Source organism: Gopherus evgoodei, chromosome 1 (assembly GCF_007399415.2).
Source record: "Gopherus evgoodei ecotype Sinaloan lineage chromosome 1, rGopEvg1_v1.p, whole genome shotgun sequence".
NCBI lineage: Eukaryota > Metazoa > Chordata > Testudines > Testudinidae > Gopherus > Gopherus evgoodei.
The window spans coordinates 266,068,076-266,093,148 of record NC_044322.1 but is presented as its reverse complement, the minus strand read 5'-3'; the positions used below and the strand labels follow the sequence as shown (position 1 = coordinate 266,093,148).

Sequence of the window (25,073 nt, the reverse complement as noted above, 5' to 3'; positions counted from 1 at the left end):
GGTGGGGCTGGTGGCAGAATAGACCAGATGGGGGACAGAGTAGCTGAGCCACCATTTCTCACTGAAGGTTAATATCTGCAGGAATACTGAGCCCATGGATCTTGGCCTGTTTACGCGCCTTTGTAGGCTCAGCAGAACAGCGTCAGCAAAGTTCTTCTGCATGCTGAAAAGTCACCGGCTGAGACCCCAGATCCTCACTGCCCACTCATATCCAATCCACAGTAGGGGAGCAATTGCTCCTCAGGCCATGAGGCTATTTTGCATGAATCTGCATTGTTTAATTATAAATATTGTCAACAGGTTGCTGTGAAAACAGGAAAAGATGCTGAAGTTTTGGTATTTTTTCCTCTTGTTACATTTGCTCATCCAGCAGCTTGATGCTAACCCTGGCCTCAAAGTGAGGATCACCCAGAAAGGGCTGGACTATGGTAATATTTCCAATAGTTACCTTGCAATAGATTTTATTATTATATTGAGCCCTTAGTGCAAAGTATAAGAACACCCTGAGAATGAGTTGTTCACCGCTATAGAGAAAAGGAAGGTTTAAAGATTAAATGTAAGGAGGGAATGGCTTGGTGGGAGGGAGAACAAGGTTCCATGGATATGGCGGGGCCAGTGAAAGAGCAACTCCCAAATATGGCGGGAAGGGGGCAGCATTAGAAATCTCCTAAACTTGAACTACATTGTGTAAACTTTCCAACTATATTAAGGCAGCTGAAGAGGTCTCTGTACCTTTGCAGGCAAGGAGATCGGGCTGGAGATCCTGAAGCAAAGAATAAAAGAAGAAAGCTTCCTAGATTGGAGTGGCCGGGAGAAATCTGGAGTTGGTGATGTGGACTACACAATTTCAGGGTGAGCGAACTAAGAAAGGGTATTTAAAAACAATTGCACGAAATAGCTCTTTGCAATGTAATGTCAGCACACTGCATGCTATCTAAGGTACTGTGCTTATGTGTTGTCATGGCGATACCACCATGTCATACATTAATTATAATTTAAAGGGCAATGCACACATGTATGATTTGAGGCAAATCCTACTGAAGTCAAAGAACGACTACCAGTGACCACAATGCACTTTGGATTACTCTGGGGTACTTGCTACGGATTCAGAATATAGCTGTGAGAGTAAATTAAAAGTTTTGTGCTACCAGCATGACTTGGGTAAATGTCCATAGCTGATTGACACCTAAGATATAGATACTGCAAATCAGTCTAACACAGTTATAAGAGAGAAAGAAAAGGGTAAACATTGTATCCTACTTATTGGTAAGAATCTTTGCAGGAAATGCCCATATTTTCAGATGAGTAGGTCATGCTGTACCTGATGTATGAGTCTTAAGAGCCAGCAGGTATGTCACTGACCAGGTTCAGAGATCTCAAATGCAGAAGGTAAACTGAGTTTCAAACACTGAACACAAGCGATACAGAAATTACAGATTCTTTGGAGTAATGAAAATCACAAAATTAAAAATGTACATGACAAAACTTTCAAAGGGGAGGGCAGAGGGTCTCAAGCAAATATATGTATGTACCTGTTAGTCTGCCTTTGATTGCTCAGTTAACTTTGAATGCATGCACAAATCACAGACATGGATGCACAAAGGTTAGACAGACCTCCAGCTGATTGTTCACATAAACATTTACCTAATTTGCATGCACACTTGAGCTCACTGTATATGAAAACACACTGGCAAATGCAAATGGGACATCACCCTTTGAAAATTTGGCCCATACAATCTTCAGAAAAACTACAAGCAGGGACCCGATGTCTCTACAGATTAGTAATAGCTGGAGCTGGGTGAATATTGCAAATGTTCTTAGTGAACATTCATTCAGACATTTTAAATGAATAAACTTCAGCAATGATCTTTTGTGTTTGCTTCCCAGGACTAGTCAAGTGAATAAGCTGACTGGTAGGGATGTTCTCCAACACAGCAATTTGTGAATAGATGTTGCAAGAATAGCCACATAAAGTGAATTTGATATTAATAATTTCAAATATTCACACCAGAATTTTGATTCTAAGAGATGAGACACGTTCATAGAATCATAGAAATGTAGGGCTGGAAGAAACCTCAAGAGGTCATCCAGTCCAGCCCTCCATGGTGAGGCAGAGCCAAGTAAACCTAGACAGATGTTTGTTTGGCCTGTTATTAAAAACCTCCAATGACTGGAACATCCCTGGCATTCATCTTATTTGGAATAGAAAGAGGGGTAGAGTTCAGTCCAGTGCTGGAGTGGGACATTTCTGCCATAGGGTAAGACTCTGTCTTACTTCTGAGAATTTCTCTTTCTCGGAAGCAGAGTTTGGCCCTGAATCAAGCTTAAACTCTGATTCAGATTCTCGTTTGCTTTTGGAATGCAAACTAATATCCAAACTAATATCCTTATTTCTGATTTTATAGGGTAAGAATTAACACCATTGAATTCCCAGATGCTTCCGTATCCCTCATACCCGGGATTGGGATTAAACTATCAACTCAACGTGCTTACGCAACCATCAGTATGAACTGGAGCATCAGGACCTGGTTGTTGTAAGTATAGTATCCCAAGTATTTTCTTGTGGAAGAAAAATTAAAATGGAAAATACAAAGTTTAGCTACCAATCTCATTTTTTCCAAATTCAGGTACTTTTTATCAGTTAACAACATCAGTTTGTTACCATACGCCATTCAGTCTAACAGAGCTCTCCAGTGTGAGACATTCCCTTTCAAGTAACACACTGATGTTAATAGAGATCCCACTACTTATGATGCGCCAGTGATAAGTAAAAGATCAAAGATCTATTAGTGTGCTAGCATTGTCCAGACCGCTAGCTAACTCAATGTTTAGGAAGTTTATTGTACAGTGGTTCGCACTCTATAATAATAAGGGCACTGTAATTAAAGTACAGTTACAGTGAGTGAGCTTCTGTGCTACACCTCCAACAGTACAGCTACACTGGAGCTGGAGGTGTAATTTCCAGTTTGAGTAGACATACCGCACTAACCCTGATCAAAGTAATGTGCAAAAAAATAGCTGTATAGCGGCAGCTGCATGGAAGGTGGGATGGGATAGCAGCCCCCTGAGTACAATCCCATCTGAGACCCTAGGTATGTACTGAGGATGGCTAGCCTGTCCTGCAGCACATGCAGCCACGACTACACAGCTATCTACGGACGTCTGCCCAAATTATACCTGCAGCTCCAGTGTAGACATACCCTGAGAGGCACAGGATGGAATTCACAGCCTAGGGGAAGTGCAGACTATGGTGGCTTTAAGCCATCTTTACACCCTCCCACTCCTGGGCTTCTCTGGAGATGTCCGCAGGACTGTGTAAATTATTGTTGACTAACTAACACGTTGGGTGAACACTTTTCACAATGCAATCACTCTATATCTGACCTATCAGTCCTTGCACAACACTTATCTTATTCAAAAGATAAGCCTGGGAACTTAAACTCATGACTTTGCTAGACAGTGAAAATCATGATGGGAACAGAGACACTGGATTTATAACTTATTACAATCTGTAACCCATTGATCAACCTCCCTCCCCCCAGCTTCATTTCCTCCCTGTATCTGGAGGGGTATTAATGTTCCATGTTGTATTTAGCTGTGATATGCTGAGTAACTTTCCCAGACCTGAAGAGGAGCTCTGTGTAAGCTCGAAAACTTGTCTGTCTCATCAACAGAAGTTGGTCCAATAAAAAAATATTACCTCACCCACATTGTCTCTCTAAGTTACATTGTGTACATTACTAAATTGTTGCAACCCCTAGGTAGGTTGCCATAATTTATATTACATTTTCAGATGACTGGTATCTCCAAAGTGCTACATGCAGCAGTCCTGTCCTCAACAAACCCCTCCCAGCCAAAGCATGCCCCCTGCACCATGGCTTGCAGGGTGGTGTTAAAAGGACAGCTTCATGGCTGTCTTCCACAGTGGCTGCAGCAGCTAGCTATGGGGCTTTTAGGGCCTCTTTACTGCTCTGGCCCTTTTACCCAGCGAAAAGAGCTGGAGCTAAGGTGAGGATCTCACTCACTGTATTTACAGTGTAACTGGAAGGTTAGCTACCTAATTTACACAGTATTACACCTTTAGTTTTCTTCTTAAAATATACACACATACATACACTTATTAGAATCCAAGTATATTAATTACATGGAACCATGTAACTTTACAATCCAGCCCCACTAGGAAGCACCACATCACTGTGTTGCCCCAGGAACAGACTCTAAACCAGTTTGTGAGACGTGAGAATCACCATTTGGTGCTTCCCCCTTGTTCCATGAGGGAGGGAATCGCATCAGCCTTTTTTGCTGGAGTAGTTTATTTCCCTCTGGGCTCTGTGGATGTCATTAGGGCTTAGCCTTTGCAGGGGAGGGCAGGTAGCAGCTTGCTGGATGTTGTTCTCATCCTGGCATGGGCTCCAGAGATATGGGTAGCCCTACAGGAAAGCAAAGCTCCTCCTATACTCCCATCCCTTACTATCTTGCACGGGCACACAGAAGTGCTTATGACTGAGCCGATGGTATTTACACTGTTATTATCCTCTGTCATGTAGTGAACTCTTTCTAGTTACATGAATTAGTGGCAATTAAAATCATCGAAAAGCGTAGCTACTCTGGAATTGCTCTGTCACTGCAGTCTAGCTGCAGTGTAAAATGGTGCCTTGTTAGAAAATGTTACAGGGCATGTCAAAATCAGAGTATATCCACAGTCTCCAAAGGGTTACTTGTGGAATCATCACAATTAAACAGGGAAAACACTTGTTAGGTCACATCTCGTCCCTTCCTCCAGCCAATGAAGAACTGTTCCCTGCAGTGTATTCATCAATTTGAAATCACTCATGTAACAGGGCATCCACTGATCCCATTATGAGAATATTCCACAGCTTAGTAGACCTTACAGTTAAGGTATTTTTCCTAATATTCAGCCTAAATTTCCTTTGCTAAATTTCATCTCTTTATTCCTATTCATACCACTGTGGGCCACCATGTACAATTCTTCTACCTCCATGCTCTTTACATTCTTGAAATATTTAGATTGTAAGAGCAAGGATTTTCATTTCATTTTTACTTGTCTGTAAAGTGCCATGCATACATATTGCATTTCATAAATAATAACAAATACTTAATATAGACATTTATCATATCCTTCTTGGTCATCATTTTTCTGATCTCTGTATTTTCAGATCCTGTACTTGTTCTGTCTAGGCTAGTCCTTCTAGTCCATTTTTGTTGTTCAGCTTTCAGTTCTCTTCAGTTAATGGTCCTAGTGTGTGGAATGACACTAGTTTGGACTCCAGGCTAAGGAAAATTTACTGCATTCTATGGGGAAATCATAATCACATTCACTTTAGAACCTAAGCAGCTCTTTCTATTGTAGTTCCATGGCTCTTGTGACAGTGTTATTACAGATCACGAAGATCATGGGAGATTCACAATTTGGCATGGATCAGACAGTCTCTGTGAAGTTATGACATTAGGCAACCTTGACAAATCATAAGAACATAAGAACGGCCATACCAAGTCAAACCAAAGGTCCATCTAGCCCAGTATCCTATCTATCGACAGTGGCCAATGCCAGATGCCCCAGAGGGAGTGGACCTAACAGGCAATGATCAAGTGATCTCTCTCCTGCCATCCATCTCCACCCTCTGACAAACAGAGGCTAGGGACACCATTCCTTAGCCATCCTGGCTAAAAGCCATTCATGGACGTAACCACCATGAATTTATCCAGTTCTCTTTTAAATCCAACATCATTCCAGCATTCACACTTTCAAGATTAGTGTGTGGAACCTGATTCTTTGCAGGAACTACCTCTACAATCTACTTTAATCATTAGAGATAGGTAAAACAATCTCATTTCCTCCTCAGTGAAAGAAACAGACACTTTGTTCCATTAGATTCTTGGATGTTCCCTGTAAGTAGATTTTTCAACGGAGTTTGTTTTTGTCTGTGCAGCAAAGACAGCGGAAGTGGTACAGTGTCCATTTCAGGAGTATTTATTACATCAGTCTTTACCATGTCACAAGATAGCACAGGTCACCCATCAATGTCACTGGACAGCTGCCAGATGAGTATTAAGGGTGTGGAAGTCAAGCTGAATGGAACAATCAGGTATGTTGCAAGAGATTTTATACACTCTAGTGCAGGGGTTCTCAGATTGGGGGTCGAGAGGTTATTACATGGGGGGTCATGAACTGTCAGCCTCCACCCAAACCCCGCTTTGCCTCCAGCATTTATAATGGTGTTAAATATATAAAAAAGTGTTTTTAATTTATAAGGGGGGTTGCACTCAGAGGCTTGCTGTGGGGGGTCTCCAGTACAAAAGTTTGAGAACCACTCCTCTAGTGGAAAGTAACAGTATCAGTGGTGCAAGGCCCATTTGTCAAAATTAGTCACTCAGATACATTTTTAGGAGTCTGTGTGGTAATGTGAATACCAAAATCCAGGATGCAGGCCCTAATCCAGGTCCCCACGTTTGCAAATTAGTCTTCTCAGTCCAGATTTTCAGAACATGATCTCATTTTGCTAATTCAAAATGTGTACACAAAAAACATAGGATTTGAGTACACAAACTGTAATTTGCACAAACAAATTGGGTGGAAATGAATTTAGTGCCTGCGAAGTTTATCACTAGTGTCTGTTGGTGATAGCACAGCAAAAATTATATGCATGGGTTTCTTGTACAATTGGAGGCCAACTTGAGGCCCCTTTGAAAATGTAGCCCAAATTTTGAATGAAGTTCACCCTGAGAATTAAAATAAATGTCATTCAGAAGAGAGCATACACTGGTGGTACAGCTTCAGCCATCTGGTTTGTGCTGGAGCCCTTTTTAGACAGTGAGAGAGAAAGCATGGATGAGTGAACTGTTCCACCTGCTATTTCAACACTAATATTCATTGCTTTCTAGATAATATTCTAATCCTCAACCATAGGTGAGAATGAGAAGGCCTGTCCTATAGCTGAGCCCAGAGGTGGTACGGGGCGTGGGGGGGAGGAGGATTTTGGGACTATAGCCACCCCAAAATTTGTCTTAGCCTCCCCCACCACCCACCCCTCCCAGCTCTAACATCATACATTACCAGATACTCCTCCACTGCTGCTGATGGTCCCACTGCATTCAGAGCTGAGCTCTCGGCCAGCAGCCACTGCTCTCCGGCTACCCAGCTCTGAAGGCAGCACCTGCTGCCAGCAGCAGTGCAGAAGTAAGCCCAGGCTGGAGACTAAGGTGCCCGAAAGCAGCCCCGGTCCATGACCCTTCCCACGAGGGTGTGCCACCCTGGGCTGGTGGGGGTCCAGGGCTCCCTGCGATAGCCCGGATTGACCAGCTCCAGCCCAGGCTCCTGGGCTCTGCCACATATGGTCGCTGCTCTCTGATGGCTCTATCAGCCCCAGAGCAGGTCCCTCTGCCCAGGCAGCTCTTACCAGCTGTGAGCAGTTGAAGGGCAGTGGGGAGCTGAGGAACAGCCGCAGCCCCAGGGCTCCGAGCAGGAAGAGGAGACGGGAGTGCCATGGCTGCACACACTATGGCACCAACCAGAGCAGCAGCTGCTCCTCACAGCCAACCTTTAGCTTCCGGCCTTCGACCAGGCAAAGGGCGTGGCCTAGTGGAGGAGGTGGGGCCGGCACTTAACTGAAGAGCAGGGGGCAGGGCTGGTGCTGCCTCTAGCTGAGACTGATGAGCAAGCCTTCATGCAGCTGCCCAGTCTAATTACTCCTAATCTTGATGGTGCTTTTCATTTCCATAGATCTTAGTGTTCATAGCACTGAAATGATCTCCATTCAAAAGGTGGCCTTTTGGCAGTTTTCAGATTAGACAGGTCCAGTATAGACTGGGCTTTTATCCTTGTACAGGTTATGTTGTGATACTGGGGTCTACAAATAAATTAATACAACACTTAATAGATTAGTTGTCTGCTAGGATATTAGATTTCACACAGGTCCAGTCTGCACCTATAAGTACATTAGGATGCATGACACACGGTGACTATAGTGTTCAACTAACTGAAGCAATGGCCTTTCTCTTCTTTTTCTTTTCTCTAGCTGGCTCTATAAATTCTTTACTAGATACCTGGAGAAGCCCATTCAAAGGAGCTTGGATACACATGTAAGTCTTTATAAATTGTTTAAAGGGAGAAACTTAAGGAATACATGGAACTGCATCATCTCAGAGGCGACAGTCTTGAACTTGACTAATGAATTACCTGATAACTAGAAAAAATACAACCTGATTCTGTGCTGACCGGCACGTTCATCAGCATCCGTTTGCAGGCACCAACTTCCAAATAAGCTCTGCAATTCCTGGTCACGGCAATAATCATAAACACCATAGAGTCGGATTCTCCCTCTGACTGACTTGCACAAAAGGGCTGTAGCAGGGCCAACAACTTAGCTCATGGAGTTTCTATGACAATCAGTTATTTTATACATTCATGCTCCTCATACTCAACACATCTGTGACTATGTACATCATGGTTGTCAGTTAAACTGCATACATACATCATGAGAGATAAAATAGGAATTTGTGGACCTGCCACTAGAGAGTGACATAATCACAGTTGCTTGAGCAGATCTGACTTTCATCCACTAGAGACGGAAGGATACAATATATACTAGCCAGTATGTAATTTCTCTGTATTTTTATACAGTCATGTCCAAACATCAGACAAGGGATCCGGCAGATGGATGCACAGCTCAGAACACTTCAGGGTGAGTCTCTGACACTGCCTTTTCTTTACAATTCTCATGCTGTTCAGATTTTGTTGTTTTCTTGTCAGCTACTGTCATAGATCTCGGTTGAGCTCCCACTGCTGGGTGCCCGTCAGATGGCTGTGATGGGTCCCTGGTTGGTTTAAACTTCCCTGGGTCTCAGCAATCTGAAGCACTGTTTTCTCCCGGGTCTTCTCTGGCACATTTCTTGGGCACTGGCTCTCAGCCTGCTACTGGCAATGGAGTCTCTTAAACACCCAGAACCAGCCCTGATGCTCCAAGATACCTCAATAGTTTAAACGCATCCTCTCCCAGAACTCCATCAAAAGGTGTGAGCCTGCTGGGTTATTGTTTATCCTCTCAGGAGGCACATGGCAGTTGTGAAGAATAAAACACACAGAGAGACACTCTACACATTGCTCTTTTATGTAACAGATAAAGCCCAAGAGAGTACAGATCATTTATAAAACAACAAACATCCTAAATGCTTTCCACTCGCTAGCTCTCCCTTCCCTTGGGAATCCTTGGAGGCCCATCTGTGTTCAGGAAGGCAGGTTTCCACTTTTCTCATCAGCCTGCTACATGCAGCTCCTTTCAGCTTGAGCTCATGAAAAATGGCCAGGGAAGACTCTGAATAGAGTAGCTACTGTATTTTATAACCTTCCAGTCCCTTTGGAAGGAGTCTCCTGGATCAACCTCCGCAGCCAATCAGAAATCCCTGGCAGGTGACTGTATTGCCAGGCGACCTCTCTCCCGATAAACCAGTTCTCCTGTTTGGGTGCCAGTCTATTGTTTAAAACTATTCAATTTCAGTGAGAGTACTCCAGATTTAACTATCTTCTATCAGCCTTGTACCACTACTCTGATGGAATTTCAATCCAATATGGAGCTAAACACACCATAGTGAAGGCCAAAGAGGCTATACACTGAAATCAATGGGAGTTAGGCAACTTACCTTGTTGCTTAGGTGCTTTAGAAAATCCCATTAGCCCCTGATGCCTTCATACAGTTGCAAATCTGGTCTTCATCTACAATGGCCTAAACCTGCAAGGTGCTGATTGCTTCCTGGAAGGTGCTGTAGGTCATCAATTATCCTGAAGACTGTGGGAGTTAAGGGCACTCTGTATCTTGAAGGAGGTACTCAGCACTTTGCAGGGTTGAGCCCGAAAGGTGTAGTACTTACCCGTTTCTTGCCACAATATTTTAAGGGTCCATTCTTCCCTCTCTGTAAGCACAGAACTTCAACTGAAATCAATTGGAAGTTACAGACTCATAGGATGTGCTCAGAAGTGGTCGACAGTGTCAAGAAATGCCAATGCCTCCTTCAGTTCTGAAGAGTTTCCCGCAAAAGCAGAACTTGGGGAAAGTGGTCAACTAACTGTTGGGTGGGACAAGAGGAGAGTTAGGTCTGAATCACTGTTGGTCAGTGGGGTTTCCTAGGGAATACCTTGGGTTCTTAACCAAAAACATTTGTTTTGATTTTTTCCTCCCTCCTTGTTTGAGCCTTTTCTCCTCCAAGAACTGCATTCACTCTTAATTAAACATTACTGGCTGTGTTATACTTAATAGCTGTTTTGTTTTATCTACCACCTTTACAGTCCCTATCCAGATTGATGCCTTTGCCCAAATAGACTACTCCCTAGTTAACTCTCCAGGAGTCTTCCAATCATACATTGATCTGGACTTAAAGGTAATTGCCTTTAATACTAGTTGTCTGGAACTGTGCTCTTTTGATAGACTTCTTATCCTTTGTTAGATTGGCATGGTTATTATTTATTTATTATTAATTATTATTATCATTATTGTTTATATGTATGACCATAGCACCTAGGAGCCCCAGTCATGGCCCAATACCCCATTGCGCTTGGTGCTGTACAAGCAAAGAACAAAAAAACAGTCCCTGCCCCAAAGAGATTACAATCCAAGACAAGAGACAACAGATGGTTGGTTTTGGTTCAACATTATGATCTGAATCCAATGAGAGACTCCAAAGCAATGTCTCATTTAGTTTGTTTTTTCCAACAATTCTGTTGTAGAAACATGACATGATTGTTAAATAAATTAATGGAACAGGTCATTTTGATTCTGTTGTTCAGTTTCCCATAGCAAATAGAGAGCAGTAAAAGAAGACTGAGCAGATTAAAAGGAAAAAAAGAGAAAGGAAAAGAGGGAAAACACAGTATGTAACCCACCCTAGGAGAAAAGAGGGAAGTAGATTTCTGGGGCCTGATTATCCTGTCCATTGATTTCAATGGGAGTTGTATGAATTAGAAGATCAAGACCCTGGAACGAGAGAGGAAGAGAGAGTGTACATTTTAGGAGCAATGATTAAGCAACAAATCCAGGAAGTAGATAGAGAGAGCTCTTGAACAAGAGCAAGCCAAGTCTGAAGAGCACTGCTGAGGCTATGGCGACACTACAAGGCTTTTAGTGACACAGCTGTTCCGCTACAGCCATACCGCTAAAAGGCACACAGTGTAGCTGCTGTTTGTTGGCAGGAGAGAGCTCTCCTGGTGACAAAAAACTTCCACCCCGCACCACCCAGCAAAGCGCTGTTCACACCAGCGCTTTTCGTCAGTAAAACTTTTGTCATTCAGGGGGGTGTTTTATTTAACACCCCTGAATGACAAAGTGCCAGTGTAGACAAAGCCTAAGACTCAAGACCCTGAGAGATTCCTTCAACTAAGGGAAACATGAAGGATGATGCATCCTGCTTAGGTGTGATGCTGAGTAGTAAGATTTTCTTGTCATGCTATGTGAAGTGTAAAAACAGTTTGTTTTACTACGTGGATACATAGTTTGGATTTTTAATATCCTGAGCATTTTCACGATTTAAAAAATCATTTTAAATTTTGTTTTGTTTTGTAAAAACATACAGAGGGGATTTTTTTTCCTTAAAATATTCTAGTTTCAGAAATATTCAGCACTTCAGAGTTTAAAACCTTTATTGTTTATCCCCTGGCTAATGTTATAGTTCATGCGATAGTTACTCCAAGTATATTTGGCTTTTCCTATATTTCTTTTTCTTTCTACATGACCTGTGCTCCTTGGCCTGAACTGGCTACCAATTTGTTTCTCAGTGCATTTCAAGGTGTTGATTTTGATCTGTATGGTTTAAGCCCTGGCAGCCTTGACCTAGTAGGTCAGTGAATAGTAGAGAACTTTTTTAGTGTATGACGGTAGGGCTCACACAGCCAGTTAGTGCATGATAGGCTAGCATGCTTGTAGATCTAGACTCCAGCTTGCCGCTCACTAAGTATCCTTGTGGACAAACCCTTAGAGCAGGGATGGGGAACTTGCGGGCTGGATCTGGCCCGCTGCTTCATTTCATCCAGCCCGCAGCAAGTCTACACACCGCGGGCTGGAAGCCCCAAGCCTTGGCACTCCCACCCAGGGCTGGAGCCACAAGCACTGGCTTGCCCCACTACAGGGGGAAGCTAGGGTTGGCCGCAGCTCCTGGAAGCGACTGGCATGTCCCTAAGACCCCTAGGAGCAGGAGCAATCAGGGAAGCTCTGTGCACTGCCCCCCACTGCCAATGAGAGTTGTGGGCGTGGGCAGCGTGCACCATGCAGAGCCTTCTGGCCCCTCCACCTAGGAGCCGGACATGGTAGTCACTTCCAAGAGCAGCACAGAGCCAGGGCAGGCAAGGAGCCTGCTTTAGCCCCACTGCACTGCCAACCAGGAGCCATCTGCTTGAGGTAAGCACTGCCCAGATGGAGCCTGCACCCCGAACCCCCTCCCACACCCCAACTCCCTCCCAGATCCCACACCCCCATCCACATCCCAACCCCCTGCCCCAGCCCTGAGCCTCCTCCCACACCCCAACTCCACCCGGATCCTGCACCCTGAACCTCCTCCCACACCCCAACCTTCTGCCACAGCTTTGAGCCTGCTCCCACACTCTAAACTGCTTGGCCCCAGCCCAGAGCCCCGTCCTGCACCCCAAACCCCTCATCCCCAACCCTTTGCCAGAGCCCACACCTCCAGCTGGAGGCTTCACTCCCCTTCCGCACCCCAACTCTCTGCCTGAGCCTGGAGCCCCCTCCCACATCCTGAAGCCCTCATTTCTGGTCCCACCCCAGAGCCTAGGGGAAGCCCTGAGCCTCTATCCCCCAACCCCCTTGTGAGGCTGTATGTTGCCCACCACTGATTCTTTTTGTGGGTCAGTGGCCCCTGATAGAAAAAAGTTTCCCCACCCCTGCCTTAGAGATCACCTCTCTCCTTATGCACCATCCTAGCAGATGACATCACTGGATAGCTCTGAATGACAGTTCTCAGATTTGAATTTTTATGGATGGAGGCAAGGGGCAAGATTTTTTAAAAATAGCAGCCTAAAGCCAGGCTCCTCAATCAATATTTAGGCACAGAAATAAGTTGCCTCATTTTCTAGAGTGCTGACCCCTGAGTAGCCTCTGCTGTCTTCAGTGGATGCTTGGCATCTTTGAAAAACAGGCCAAGAGCGTTCTCCCTGGAGGGCCCTGTAAGATCCTCCATTGTAAATGCATTCAGAGTTTTTGACAGGCTTTGTTTTTATACATGACAATAATATTTTGCAGGGCGCAATCTATCCAGTTGGAAATTGGACTGACCTTGCCTTTGTACCAGCTCCCTTCATTCTCCCAGACAAAAGGGATTCCATGCTTTACTTCGGCATCTCTGAGTATTTCTTTAAGTCTGCCTCGCTGGCTTATTACACAGCAGGGGCCTTCAACATCACCATCATAGAAGAGGTGAGTGGCACTTGCAGATGAAGGGATTAAAAATGTTCCGGGTATGGTCCTTCAGAGAAGGGGGTTTTACAAACTCATTTGCAGTGCAGTTACAGGCTCAGTGTTAACCAAGCCATGCAGTTATCAGAGTGTGATCATGGTCTCTAATACTAATTCTTTATTTTGCCACTATATAGTATCTAGATTTGTCAGGCAAAATTCAGAAGTGCCATTAAACAAGGTACAAAATAGGCACACTTTATCTTCAAAAGTGACATGTCACAGATCTGAACCATATTCTCCTCTGAAAAGGACAAGGAAATTCATGCTGGGGACTCTGCTGCCTTACTGGCAGCTTTCTGAGGAGCCTTTTCTGACTCAAAGTACAAGGAGGGATGCCTGGAACTGAACTGGCTCTACCTGTGGGCTAAGCAGATGTCACAAAGCATAGCAGTTTTGCCTGTAGCTGGGAGGCCGAGCAGAGCTTTGAGACCTGTCTCCAGTGGATTCTATATTTTCCAGCAACAGCCAACTACAGGCCCAAATGTGAGCAGAATATTGCACCTGTATTTCTGCGGAAGGTTTTAATCTTTGTTTCTCCAATATGCAGGTTTTTTTCTTTTGGGCAGGTTAGTGAGAATTTGACTCAGTGCTCTAGGACTCCCCCTAGCAATTTTCCAAGGTTCAAAGGTGCTAGGTCAATAAAATGACAATAAACAGCAGATTTAAAGAAAACCTAGACATGAAGCTCACACAGGATGGAATAATTTCTTTCATTTGTTTTGCAGCTTTCCAGTTATTTTAATGTAACAACAGAGACATTTGGCAGCATCATTCCTGAGGTGAGTATCTTTAGTTCTGTGAACCCTTAAGAAACCACCATAGCTAGTCCCAGTGTGGGTGTCATCTGAGTAATGGTTAATCTCCAATGGTTTGGTGGAGCCACTGTGTTTCACTGTGTTGGAGAAGGGGAAGATGCACAGTGGCTGGGAGGCAGGTCTAGGTCACAACTCTTGCTTCGAGTGAGTCCTAACTGGCCCCAAGACATCTCTCCTAAGAATCCCTTTCTCCTGCCCAAACTGTCATGACTTGGGTCACCTGGCTGCTGGTTTCTGACAGACCAGCAGGTGGGCGAGAGTGTGCATCAGCAGCTGAGGAGGAAGATGATGGTGAAGAGCTATTAATGAATAGCAAAGTGGCTGCATGTTGGGAAACAAAGCTGGCAGGTAGGCAGGAAGGAATCACTGGCCTTTCTACCTGTGTGAGGAAGATGGCAACTTCTAACATTTGCATGTGGTCTACGGAAGGACAAGGGAGATGGTGGGGTTTCATTTAATTTATGTGAGGAAGATGGATAGAGCAGGAGTGGAGAGGGCAGTGAAGAGGCAGCTTGGGCTCCTGCTGGGCTGGAGAGACAAACTGAGGGAATGAAAATGGATATAAGAACTACTACCAAATGCTGAGCATGAGTCTAAACAATCTCAGCACTCTAGGGATTAAATGTTCCCGTCTATTTCCAGGGTGAAAATAGATTTTTTTCCCATCATAAATGCAGTAGCCAAGCTCCTATGCCAAGTTCCTCATAATCATATCTATCTGCAAAGTACCATGCACTCTAATGATGATACATTGGCGCCTCAGCCTCTTTGTTGGCTTGCTTGAGTGCCATCTTCATGTTTCCTTTTTCTCAGACATGTTCACAAACTAGAATTTATTCCTCTGGAAATTGCTTCCCTTCATCTATTGAAGGGAATGGGGCTTCTGGTAATGGAGGGGACTTTCCTCAACATTCTTGATATAGCCAAGATGATCAGGTCATCATAGAAGACATTCCTATTCCTGTTGCTGTAAGGACTCTGCTATCTTGTTAACACTTTGTCTAAAGTTTGATCTTCAGGAACCCTTTCAAAATAACAATTTTAATTTTAATTATAACTTCACTATTCAGATTTGTTCTATATAAAGGCTACTTTCAGACTCTCCTTCTTTGCCTTGAAACCCTACAGATTGCCAAGTATTATGTAGAAGCACGTCCTGCAGTGATGAACCTGAGGGCTGCTGCTCCACCTGTGGTCAGTTTACAGACAGATACCTTTACTCTAGAGATCTGTGCCTCCATGGAGGTGCTTGCTGTCCTGCCAGACTCAACCACCCAATCCATCTTTACAGTTAACATAGTAAGTACCATGGACCAGAGGATTACGTTCCATCTAGGAGTTAAAATAAGTTTGTTCTTCCACATTGCCAGAAACCAAGGCATTTGAAGGTCCTAGAGGTCAGTACCTGCAACACATAGGGGAAAATTCTGCCCTTAAATAAGCAAATTCCATTAACTTCAGCCAGGTGTTGAACACGAATGTTTGGGGGCACAATCTGGCCTGTAGGATATTGCTATTGGAAGGTGAGTTTTCTTAAAGAGGAATAAAACCCCACTTATATTACTACCTCAGTTATCTGAAGCTTAGTTCTCTAGAATTCCCTGTTATACAGCAATAGGTCATGTCCCCTGACATCTCTTCCTGACATAGAAAATACCCTTGATTAATGAAAATCTCAGTTGTCCATACTTTAAATATTGCCAGTGACATTGAGATAATCAAGGCTGAACTGTACACAAACCCCAGATCAGGCAGAAAGTAGCACTGTTTGAGACAGCTTCAGTATTTATCAAGGAAGGTGGAACTGTTGCATTTTAATTGATATAAGGAGACTATATTTGTGTCTGAATCTAAGAGAGGACCCCATTCTATATGGATACAGTAACTCAAGACTCTTCTCTCCTGCAGATAGCGAACACCAGTGCCAGTCTGACTATATTTGAACAGAAGCTGATTGGCTCATTATGTCTGAACAGGTAAATACAGGACAGCTTGGCCTGAGGCCATTCAAGAAGCAACATTAGTGATCCCAGTGTTAAGACGCAACAGGACTTCATTGTGTCAGCCTGGCTGTACATTTAGTCCAGCATGAGGAAAAGGCAGCCAATGCAATTTAACTTCTTTCTCACAAGGGTAGGGACCCTGAGATGCTTTTGGCTACATTGCCCAAATCCTGTGGATGAAAGACAACCATATTTTAGGATCACTGAATCTTCTTTTGCTTCATTTTGTACTTTTCTATAGAGGGCTTAATAAAGGAAACTGTATTGGATTTGTTACTCTAAAAATCTTTCACCCAGATTCTCTCCTGTGCTTAGATCAGCTCATCACCAGAGGAAGGCAGGGCCCATCAGGGAAGCTAATTATGATTCCCTGATTTGCGTGATCATTCTGCACCAGTCCCAGCATAGATTAGACCAGCCATGGCATTGCTCTAACTTATGCTAGCTGTCAACAGCCTCCCAGGCACTGTCTGCCAGCTGGGGATAGCTGACGCACATTGTGTCCCAGTCACACATCTTCCCCACTCCTGGCATACCCCATCTATCAGGCTGGATAGGAGGGTGGAATAGGAGCCTATTATGATGATTCTGCATCAATGAGAGCTCCCCCACATGGAGGAGTGGATTCTCAGCTGGACTGATCCAGCTGCTTTCCATCCCTTTTGTGCGACTAGTGCAGGGCAAAGGGGTCAGAACACAGGAAAGAATTTGGGCTGGTCTAGGTATATGCTACAGTAGTGATTCCAAGCATTGGCATTGTGACTCCCAACTGGTCAGAAAGCTATCATCTGAGGTCATGACATTTCCTACAGAATTTAAGTTTTCGTTAAAAAAAATAGAACCCAGATTTTCAAATGCATGTGTCTAAAAGCGTGGATGATGGTCGGCCCCTCCCACCTGACAAGATTAGACTCTGAGTGCCAAGCACCCATTGGATTATGTAGTAGGGTGCTGGGAACCTGAGCTCACATGAACCCTGTCTAGAAAGACGGTAACAGGCAAGAAGAATTAGAGGTGTCCAAACTCCAGAGAATCTCAAGAGGGAGTTCCTAAGGAGAGTAGTGGAGTGCCCAGAACCTAATGAGGAGGGTGTGGTTAGGAAGTCCTCAGAATGGTCTACAGGAAGGAAGGTTGTAGTAAGTGAACCTCAGAAAGCTTGCAAACTGAACTGAACTTCTGAACGTTTTTCAGCTAAGCCATCACTATCACTAACATTCTCCAAGTGGAATTTCACCTCCTAGCTCCTGTAGCACATTTCTCTCAGTAGGATCTGAGAGCCAGGGGATCTTTGGTGCTTGACCTGGTGCAATTAAATGTATGTATTGGTGAGACGTACACAACAAAACATAGAGAAAGAAGTGCACCCACAATCTTGGATAAACTTATCCCAGGCCACACTTCTGTGCACATTCCAGGCAATGCCCTGCAGAAACACTCCTGCTCTTTTCTGTGGAAGGCAGCATGTAGGACGTATCGCCATAGAGAAGTGTCTTGTCATGGGAATATCATAGGACCTGAAGTCACTGAGGGTGACTGTACATGACTAAAACAATGTGCCTTCATCCTTTATAATAACTCCTCTTTTACTGCTTTCCTTTCAGATTCCAGCTCTTCTTGGCCGACTCCACTGTTGGGTTCTTTGAGGTAAGTTGATGGTTTCCGTGTCTAGGAAACAAGACCCAAGAATCCCAGGGAAAATGTCAGTCTGAAGAGTAAGGAGCAGAATTTCCCTACATGCATTTCTAAATCTTTAGACTTCATCCTTGGGTGGTTCTTTTCTCTCTTTCTGGAACTCACTCTGTCAATATCCTTTCTGCTGTATATATATGTATTGCAGTACTTCTTCTCAGCAACTTTTCAGTGCTCCTAAAAATGAGATGTTTTCCAATCTCTCTTCTTTGTGTATCATGTTTCATCAGAGAGGCACTAAAATTATGACCACGAAGCATACAAAAGTAATCTGAAATGCTGCAGTAGAAGGAGCAGCATGTTGTAGGTTAGAACATGCACCCTATAATGGTAGACAGGCAGTGGTGGTGTGCAGGGACTCAGCACAGATCCTCATCATTAAGGTAGGGAGTGGGAGCCAATACTAGTCACAAACGCCTGAAACACATAACAGGGAAAAACCCTGCCTCCCATAGAGAGCAGTTTCCTCCTGAGGACAACTGATGAGCTCTAGAAAGCTGAGCAGAGGAGAATTAAAATCTCCCAGATACTGCTGTACAGTTAAAGATAAATTCTCCTGCAAGTAAATGAAACTGATTATTTTAAATTCAGTTATTGCAAGCATGGTAATGAGATCCAGATCCTTATGTTCTGTATCTTTTACATCATCTCCAAGCCTCAAGAACCAAAGGTCATTGTCACTTGTGGTTTTGTCTACCCAAATGAGGTCGGCTCATGTGAGCGGGACTCTTCTTCTTACAACTCCATCCAAGATTTAGTAGAGCAGCTTTGTAGATATCAGGAAGTGGTCCCTAAATCCATTTTCTCTCCCATGGCAGGTCTCACTTTTGGAGAATTTCCTGTCTTACGTTTTACGGAATGGAGTAATCCCAGAAGCCAATGGTAAGGATAGTGGCCAGTTCCTTTAATAGCTCTGATCTCTGTTAACAAAATAACTGTTACATGGCTCCAGGAATTGGTAATGTGATATGGGGCTTTTCACCATCGGGGACCATTTCACATCAACGCAGATGAGAAATGACAAGATATCATTATGATCTTCCGGTAGCTATGTGAAATGAATTGTGGGTATCAACCAATTTCTAAAGGACAAGTAAACATATTCTCAAACCACTACTACAACTGGCACTAACTTGAAGTTTCATCAGAGAAACCAAGGACTCACTGGGCATAGAAATTGAATTATAGGGCACTGGACTGGCACTCAAGAAACCTGAATTCTATTCCTAGCTCTGCCACTGTCCTGCGGGTGACCTTGGGTAAATCACTTCCCCTCTCCATTCCTCAGTTTCCCCATCTGTAAAATGAGGGTAATGATATTGACTTCATTGGTAAAGTGCTTTGAGTGCTATGGATGAAAAATGCTATACAAGAGTGTTGTTGTTGTTATGCTGAAAGGTACAAGTGACTGCTTGGATCACAACCTCTTTTAGATTGAACGTGAAGGCACCCTTCAATTAATGTAACTCTCAGGATGAATTAATCACAATCTCCTCACCTAGAACAAAAGGGGGTTGTGAACCCGGCCAGGAGTTTTTGAGTGGGTGAAAGAGTTCTGCCCTCCCTCATACACGCAAAATACTCAGCAAAACGCAGAGGACAGACAGACAGAAGGAGAAGCTGAAAACACAGTGCTTGACCCTGAAAGAAACTTGGGAGGTTGGGAGGTGTCATGATCCTGTCTACAGTTGTATCCATTACAAGAGGTTTTTGGGTCAAAGGTGCAGGCTTAAAAGAATGCACTTGGTGCTGTGAGAAAAAGAAGCTGTTTCCTGCTGTGTCCTTCTGCATTCAGAGACACAGCACTTTGTACATTCTTTGTAAATGAACAAAGAAATACCTACCATGAATTTCTGCTCTCTACTGGAACATCCCGAGAGTCCCAAACGTTGACTAGCTGCATGGATTGGAAAAGGGGCAGCATTATTATTATCTCTAGAGCTGGTCTCTACAAGTAACAGATGAGGCATCCTGGAGGAGCTCTATGGGGAAATTTGTATCACTGCTACGTGTGCTAACCTAGCCAGTCATTCTAAGTGAAAATAATCCCTATCCAGAGGACCAGCACGAAGTCAATGCATCACTTAAGTCCCATTTAAGTCCTCAAAATAGGTGTGCATGGACCTCTTCACCAGGATGTATTTTTCACCCTTCTTGGACAGTGCAGACAAAGGAGAGGGGGTGTTTGCTAGTGGTTGGAGCACAAGACTTGTGTTCACAATTCCTCTACAAACTCTAGGTGACTTTGGATAGGACACTTAGGAGAGCTAATGTGCTGAGCACTTCCTGCAAAATGCTGAGGCAATGGGAGCGCATTCAAAAAAGAACTAGCTCAAGTTTATGGAGGATAGGACCATCAATGGCTATTAGCCAAGATGGGCAGGGATTGTGTCCCTAGCCTGTTTGCCAGAAGCTGGGAATGGGCAACAGGGGATGGATCACTTGACTGATTACCTGTTCTGTTTCTTTCGTCTGAAACACCTGACATTGGCCACTGTCAGAAGACAGGACACTAGGGTAGATGGACCTTTGGTCTGACCCAAAATGACTGTTCTTATGTTCTTGACCTCTCTTTGCCCCTTTGTAAATGGAGATCATACCTACCATCCAGGGGTGTTGTAAGGATTTATTCATTCATGTTTGTAAACACCTTGAGATCCTTGGAAAGGTGCTATAGAAGTGCAAGTTATAATTATTAAGTATTATATACATTTTGTCTGTCTTTTTTTTAAGCTAAACTGAAGAAGGGATTCCCTCTTCCTAATCTGGACCAAATTACCCTCCTCAGACCTGTTGTTAAAGTTAACGAGGTGAGAAACTGGGTTTCTTCTTAAAAAGAGTTACTCCTCTTTTGCTGGATTATCAGCATATTAAAACAGTAAAAGTCCTTGGTATAAGATGAGAAATTTCATACCACAAAAGTTTCTCTTAAGGAACAAATTTCTCAATTTACTCAAACATAAATGAAACAGAATTTGGCCTTCCTCATATATTGTGAATAACTGGAGCTTTATATATATAATAATAGTAATAATGATAAAGATGCGGGGCATTTCCTGAGGATTAATGAGCTCCTATGGGTTATGTGTTCCAGCTGGTCATAAATCTCTCAAATATACCCTATGCCTCAATGGTTCTTGCTGATATAATAATCAAATGGAAAAACAGAGGGCAATATTCTGCTACCATCACTTACTGCAGTCGTATGTTGATGCAGCACAAGAAGTTAGCCCTTAATTTGGGTGCACAGGGCATTGCTAGAAACAGGAATCAATACTAAATTAATTTGTAGAAAATTAATGAGCCAGTCGGATTGTTCCAATCATCTCCCAACTTTGCAGTCATTCTATAGTCCAAACACTGTGCCCAGTTCTTTGTTTGGGGCTGAAGCACAACTCTGCAGAGGGAGTGTGAAGATAGTTTTAAGCCACTGTTGCATTCCATAAACCTCGGACAGCTTTGTGGCAGGCCAATCCCCTGATAGAAGTTGCAACTACCTGAAGGCTGCTCTAACTTGCACTGACTGCCAACAGCCCTAAGAGGGCCAATGTAGCAGCTAATGATAAGGTACATGGAAGCCTCATTCACACCCCTTCTTCTCTAGTCACACTACACTGGTACCAGGAGTGGGGAGGTGGCACTGAAGCATCACTACACCATCTGTGTGTCAATGGAGGTTCTCTGTTACCTGGAGTGATACTTCCATGGCTGGCTACATGAGCTTTAGGTGCAGCTTCTGTTGGCAGTGTGGTGCAAAGCAGTAGAGCCCCAAGGAGTTTATGGGTCTGTGTGTAGAAGACTCCATCCCTTTGTGAACTTCTTGAGGTTGCTACTAGTAAGTCTCAGTTCTCTTCAGTAAAGATTTTCACCTTTAATCCCCAGGACGGAATTAAAACAGAAAATTCAGATGCTTAACTATCAGCAATTTCAGGCACTTTTGTGATTGTCCTTCTCTCCTCAGGGTTATCTGCTGATTTCCACTGACATTGACTACAAACTCTAAGGAAGGAGAGCTCATTTGGGTGATCAGGAAGTTCCCAACCAACAACATGACCCTGAAGGCTGAACACTGTCCCTTTGTTTTTAAATTTCAAAATTCTGGAAATGAGCAAAGTCTTGCACTTCTGCTCTGATTTGGGCAAAAAGCCAAAAAGAAAGAGAGAATTGACTTGTGGAATATTTATAGCATGTATCCAGCAGAGAACCATGTAAAAACATATTATAGTGTGTGTTTTTGTGGTTACATAGGGGAAGCATTTTTTACTTAGGAGTTTGTAGGTGCCTCAAAAGTTACTGTTTTTAAAAGTTAAAGTCTTTCTGTTTAAGTAGAGCCTTTTCTGTATACTTCATGGGAAGCTCAGTATTCTTTAGAAAAAAGGAAGGATGTATGCCACCAAACTGCAAACATAGCTATCATCGGCAGCTGCTTTATTAATGGTCTTGTTGTAGCATGAACTTCTTATTCTGCTTCCAACTGAATGCATCTGTTGTGTTTAATATGAAGTGGGAGCTATCAAAAAGTGCTTCAAGCTGAAAACTCTCTTGGTGCCTATGAGGACTAAAATCTTCTGAGTTCTTTGTGAAAGGATTTCCTCAGAGTTTGATCAGGGGGGTGGACCAAGTGCCATTGCTCTTCTGAGTGGTATTTCAGGACAGGGATTACCCTGGTGTCTGTTATAATAAGTGGGTACCCAAGAGGCTCTAGAACTATAGAACTTAGAGCTCAAAAGGACACGTTAGTCTAGTTCATGCTCCGACAGTACAGAATTATTCTTCACACTTTCGTTAGTACTGCATCCTTAAGTTTTAGATGGGCCAAGAAATGCAGCTACAACCACTTTTCTTGAGAAACTATTCCACAATCCCCCTTTCAAAAAGCCTTCAGGCAGAATTTTGTAATGATTCATTCAATTACTCCTAGTGCTATCTACCTCTTCATTCCACCTGGAAGAGTTCCTAGCTCCCCTTGGCTCTAGTTAGCAGTGACAAAAAGGGGCTGTTGAAAGGGAAGGGGGAATAAAAATTTGAAATTAAAAAAAAAGTTTTTGAAAAATTAAACAAATGTTTTCATTTGATTTTTAAAGTTCTGATTTCCAAAAAAATCAAACTTGCCCTGCACATTCTATTTTCCAGCAGAAAAACCCAACAACAAGGCCGTCCTTAGGATTTATGGTGCCCTAGGCGGGATTATTATACTGGTGCCCCTGTGCCTGTCTTGCTCTTAACAACACAAACATAAGCTTACAGTTTTGGAAAACTTGCCACATGCATGTTATTAAAACCAGTTTAACTTAATGAAGCACACTGTAATGCTGATGGACTAGCACGAAAGAAGTAGCACTATAGAAAAAAATTCTGATTTGACAGAATGATGCAAATAATATATATTTTAAAATTTATCAACAATTTTACCGGAAATTTATATGAAGAGGTATTGAAACAAGGATTTGTTTTTAATTAAAAGCAACCTTTCTGGCTTTTTTGGCTGCAAAATCAGTAATAATGTCATTGTATGACAAAGACAAAGTGATGTCTTGTTCAGTTGAAAGAATAGCAAGACCAGTCAAGTGTTCCTGACTCATTGTAGAGCGGAGATAGTTTTTAAAGAGCTTTAGTTTTGAGGAACTCCATTCTCCTGATGCTACTGTTTACAGGAATTGTCAGTAGAATATGTATGGCAATATACACATTAGGATATATGTCCACAAGTTTGCTGGTATGAATAAACTGTACAATCTCCATCATCAATTTTGCATGTGGCAACAACTTAATTCTTCATACAGTTCAAGTCCATTTAAATCAAAACGATCACCGTGCTTCAGGAGGCTCTCTAGGTCAGGGGTCTCCAACATGGTGCCAACGGACGCCATGGCGCCTGCAGAGGCCTCTCAGTGCACCTGCGTACTGGCCAGAGGACAGGCATCTGCTGAAATACCGCCGAAATTTGGCGGCATGTCGGGGCTGACGCCTCTGGATGACACCGTTTGCCGCCGAAAGCAGCGTCATCCAGAGGTGTCGCCACCAAAATGCTGCTGAATTTCAGCAGCATTTCAGCGGATGCTCGTCTGCCACCACGGTCCTTTGTCTGGCACCCGCCAGGCGAAAAAGGTTGGGGACCACTGGTCTAGGTTCTTGCACTTTGTCATTAGTTGCTCTTGTTTTCCTATTTCGTTGAATTTAGTCCTGCTCAGCCCGCCTATCAGCTGAGTGAATGGAACCCCAGGCCAACAGCGGGTTGAATGGCTCAGCTGGGGTCTCAGCTGCCGGTCTTCTCAACCCGCTGCCAGCCTGGGATTCCTTAAGGGTCCCCAGGCCAGCAGTGGGTGATGAGTGGGGCTGGTGGCCAGGACCCTGGATGGCAATGGGGCAGCAGCTGGAACCCCACAGCAGTGGCGGACTGAGCCGCTCAGCCCACCGCTTCATGCCATCAAAAATCAGTTCGCGTGCCACCTTTGGCACATGTGCCATAGGTTGCTGACCCCTGCTGTATACGCTAGTAAGGAAATAAGCATATTACTATTGTTGGAGGGCTCTATTTAGCAGTAACAGGGCTATAGGAAAGTCAGTCAACATTTTTTGTTTCTCTGATGAAAACTGGCCCACTCCCTTCCCCATACCAAACTTGTCACAAATAATTGTCAACAACTTAATTTTCTGTTTTTGGCTAAGATATTGATTTTTTTTTTAAATTGAAATTTAATTCAGGATTGTTAGCAAGCATTTTTGGCAAACAAATTTGTTAAATGACAATCTAAATGGCAACACAGCACTGCTTTCATGCTTGGCTCACCCCCCAGCCTGCTGGTCCAACAGCTGCAGTAGAGGAGGAGATAGGTGGAAAACTGCAGGACCCCAAAATCCACCTCTTGGGGTGCAGAGTGGTAATAGCAGCAGCAAACCCTCAGGTCCGATTGCACGCCAATGGGCACCACCACCTGGCCAATGGACCATGGTGAAGTTAGCACAGCATCTGATCTCAGGGACGGGGCTCCCATGGAGCCACGGCAGCTCACCCTGCCCTGTGCAGCTCCCCTCCGGATGAGATGGATCACTACCAGCCCTGGGGAGAGACACGCTCCCCAGCTAGGGTG

General features: G+C 43.8%; 1 protein-coding gene across 1 annotated transcript; it reads left to right on the top strand.

The window, feature by feature from the left end:
• Nucleotides 1-306: 306 nt before the first annotated feature.
• On the top strand, nucleotides 307-22,379 carry BPIFC (BPI fold containing family C). Its single transcript, XM_030545225.1, has 15 exons — nucleotides 307-428; nucleotides 741-852; nucleotides 2,406-2,534; nucleotides 5,952-6,107; nucleotides 8,037-8,100; nucleotides 8,642-8,702; nucleotides 10,301-10,392; nucleotides 13,260-13,433; nucleotides 14,201-14,254; nucleotides 15,419-15,589; nucleotides 16,199-16,266; nucleotides 17,895-17,937; nucleotides 18,801-18,864; nucleotides 20,716-20,792; nucleotides 21,944-22,379. Exons 1-15 carry the CDS (start codon nucleotides 323-325, stop codon nucleotides 21,983-21,985), a joined length of 1,413 nt encoding a protein of 470 aa, XP_030401085.1. The 5' UTR covers nucleotides 307-322; the 3' UTR covers nucleotides 21,986-22,379.
• Nucleotides 22,380-25,073: the final 2,694 nt, after the last annotated feature.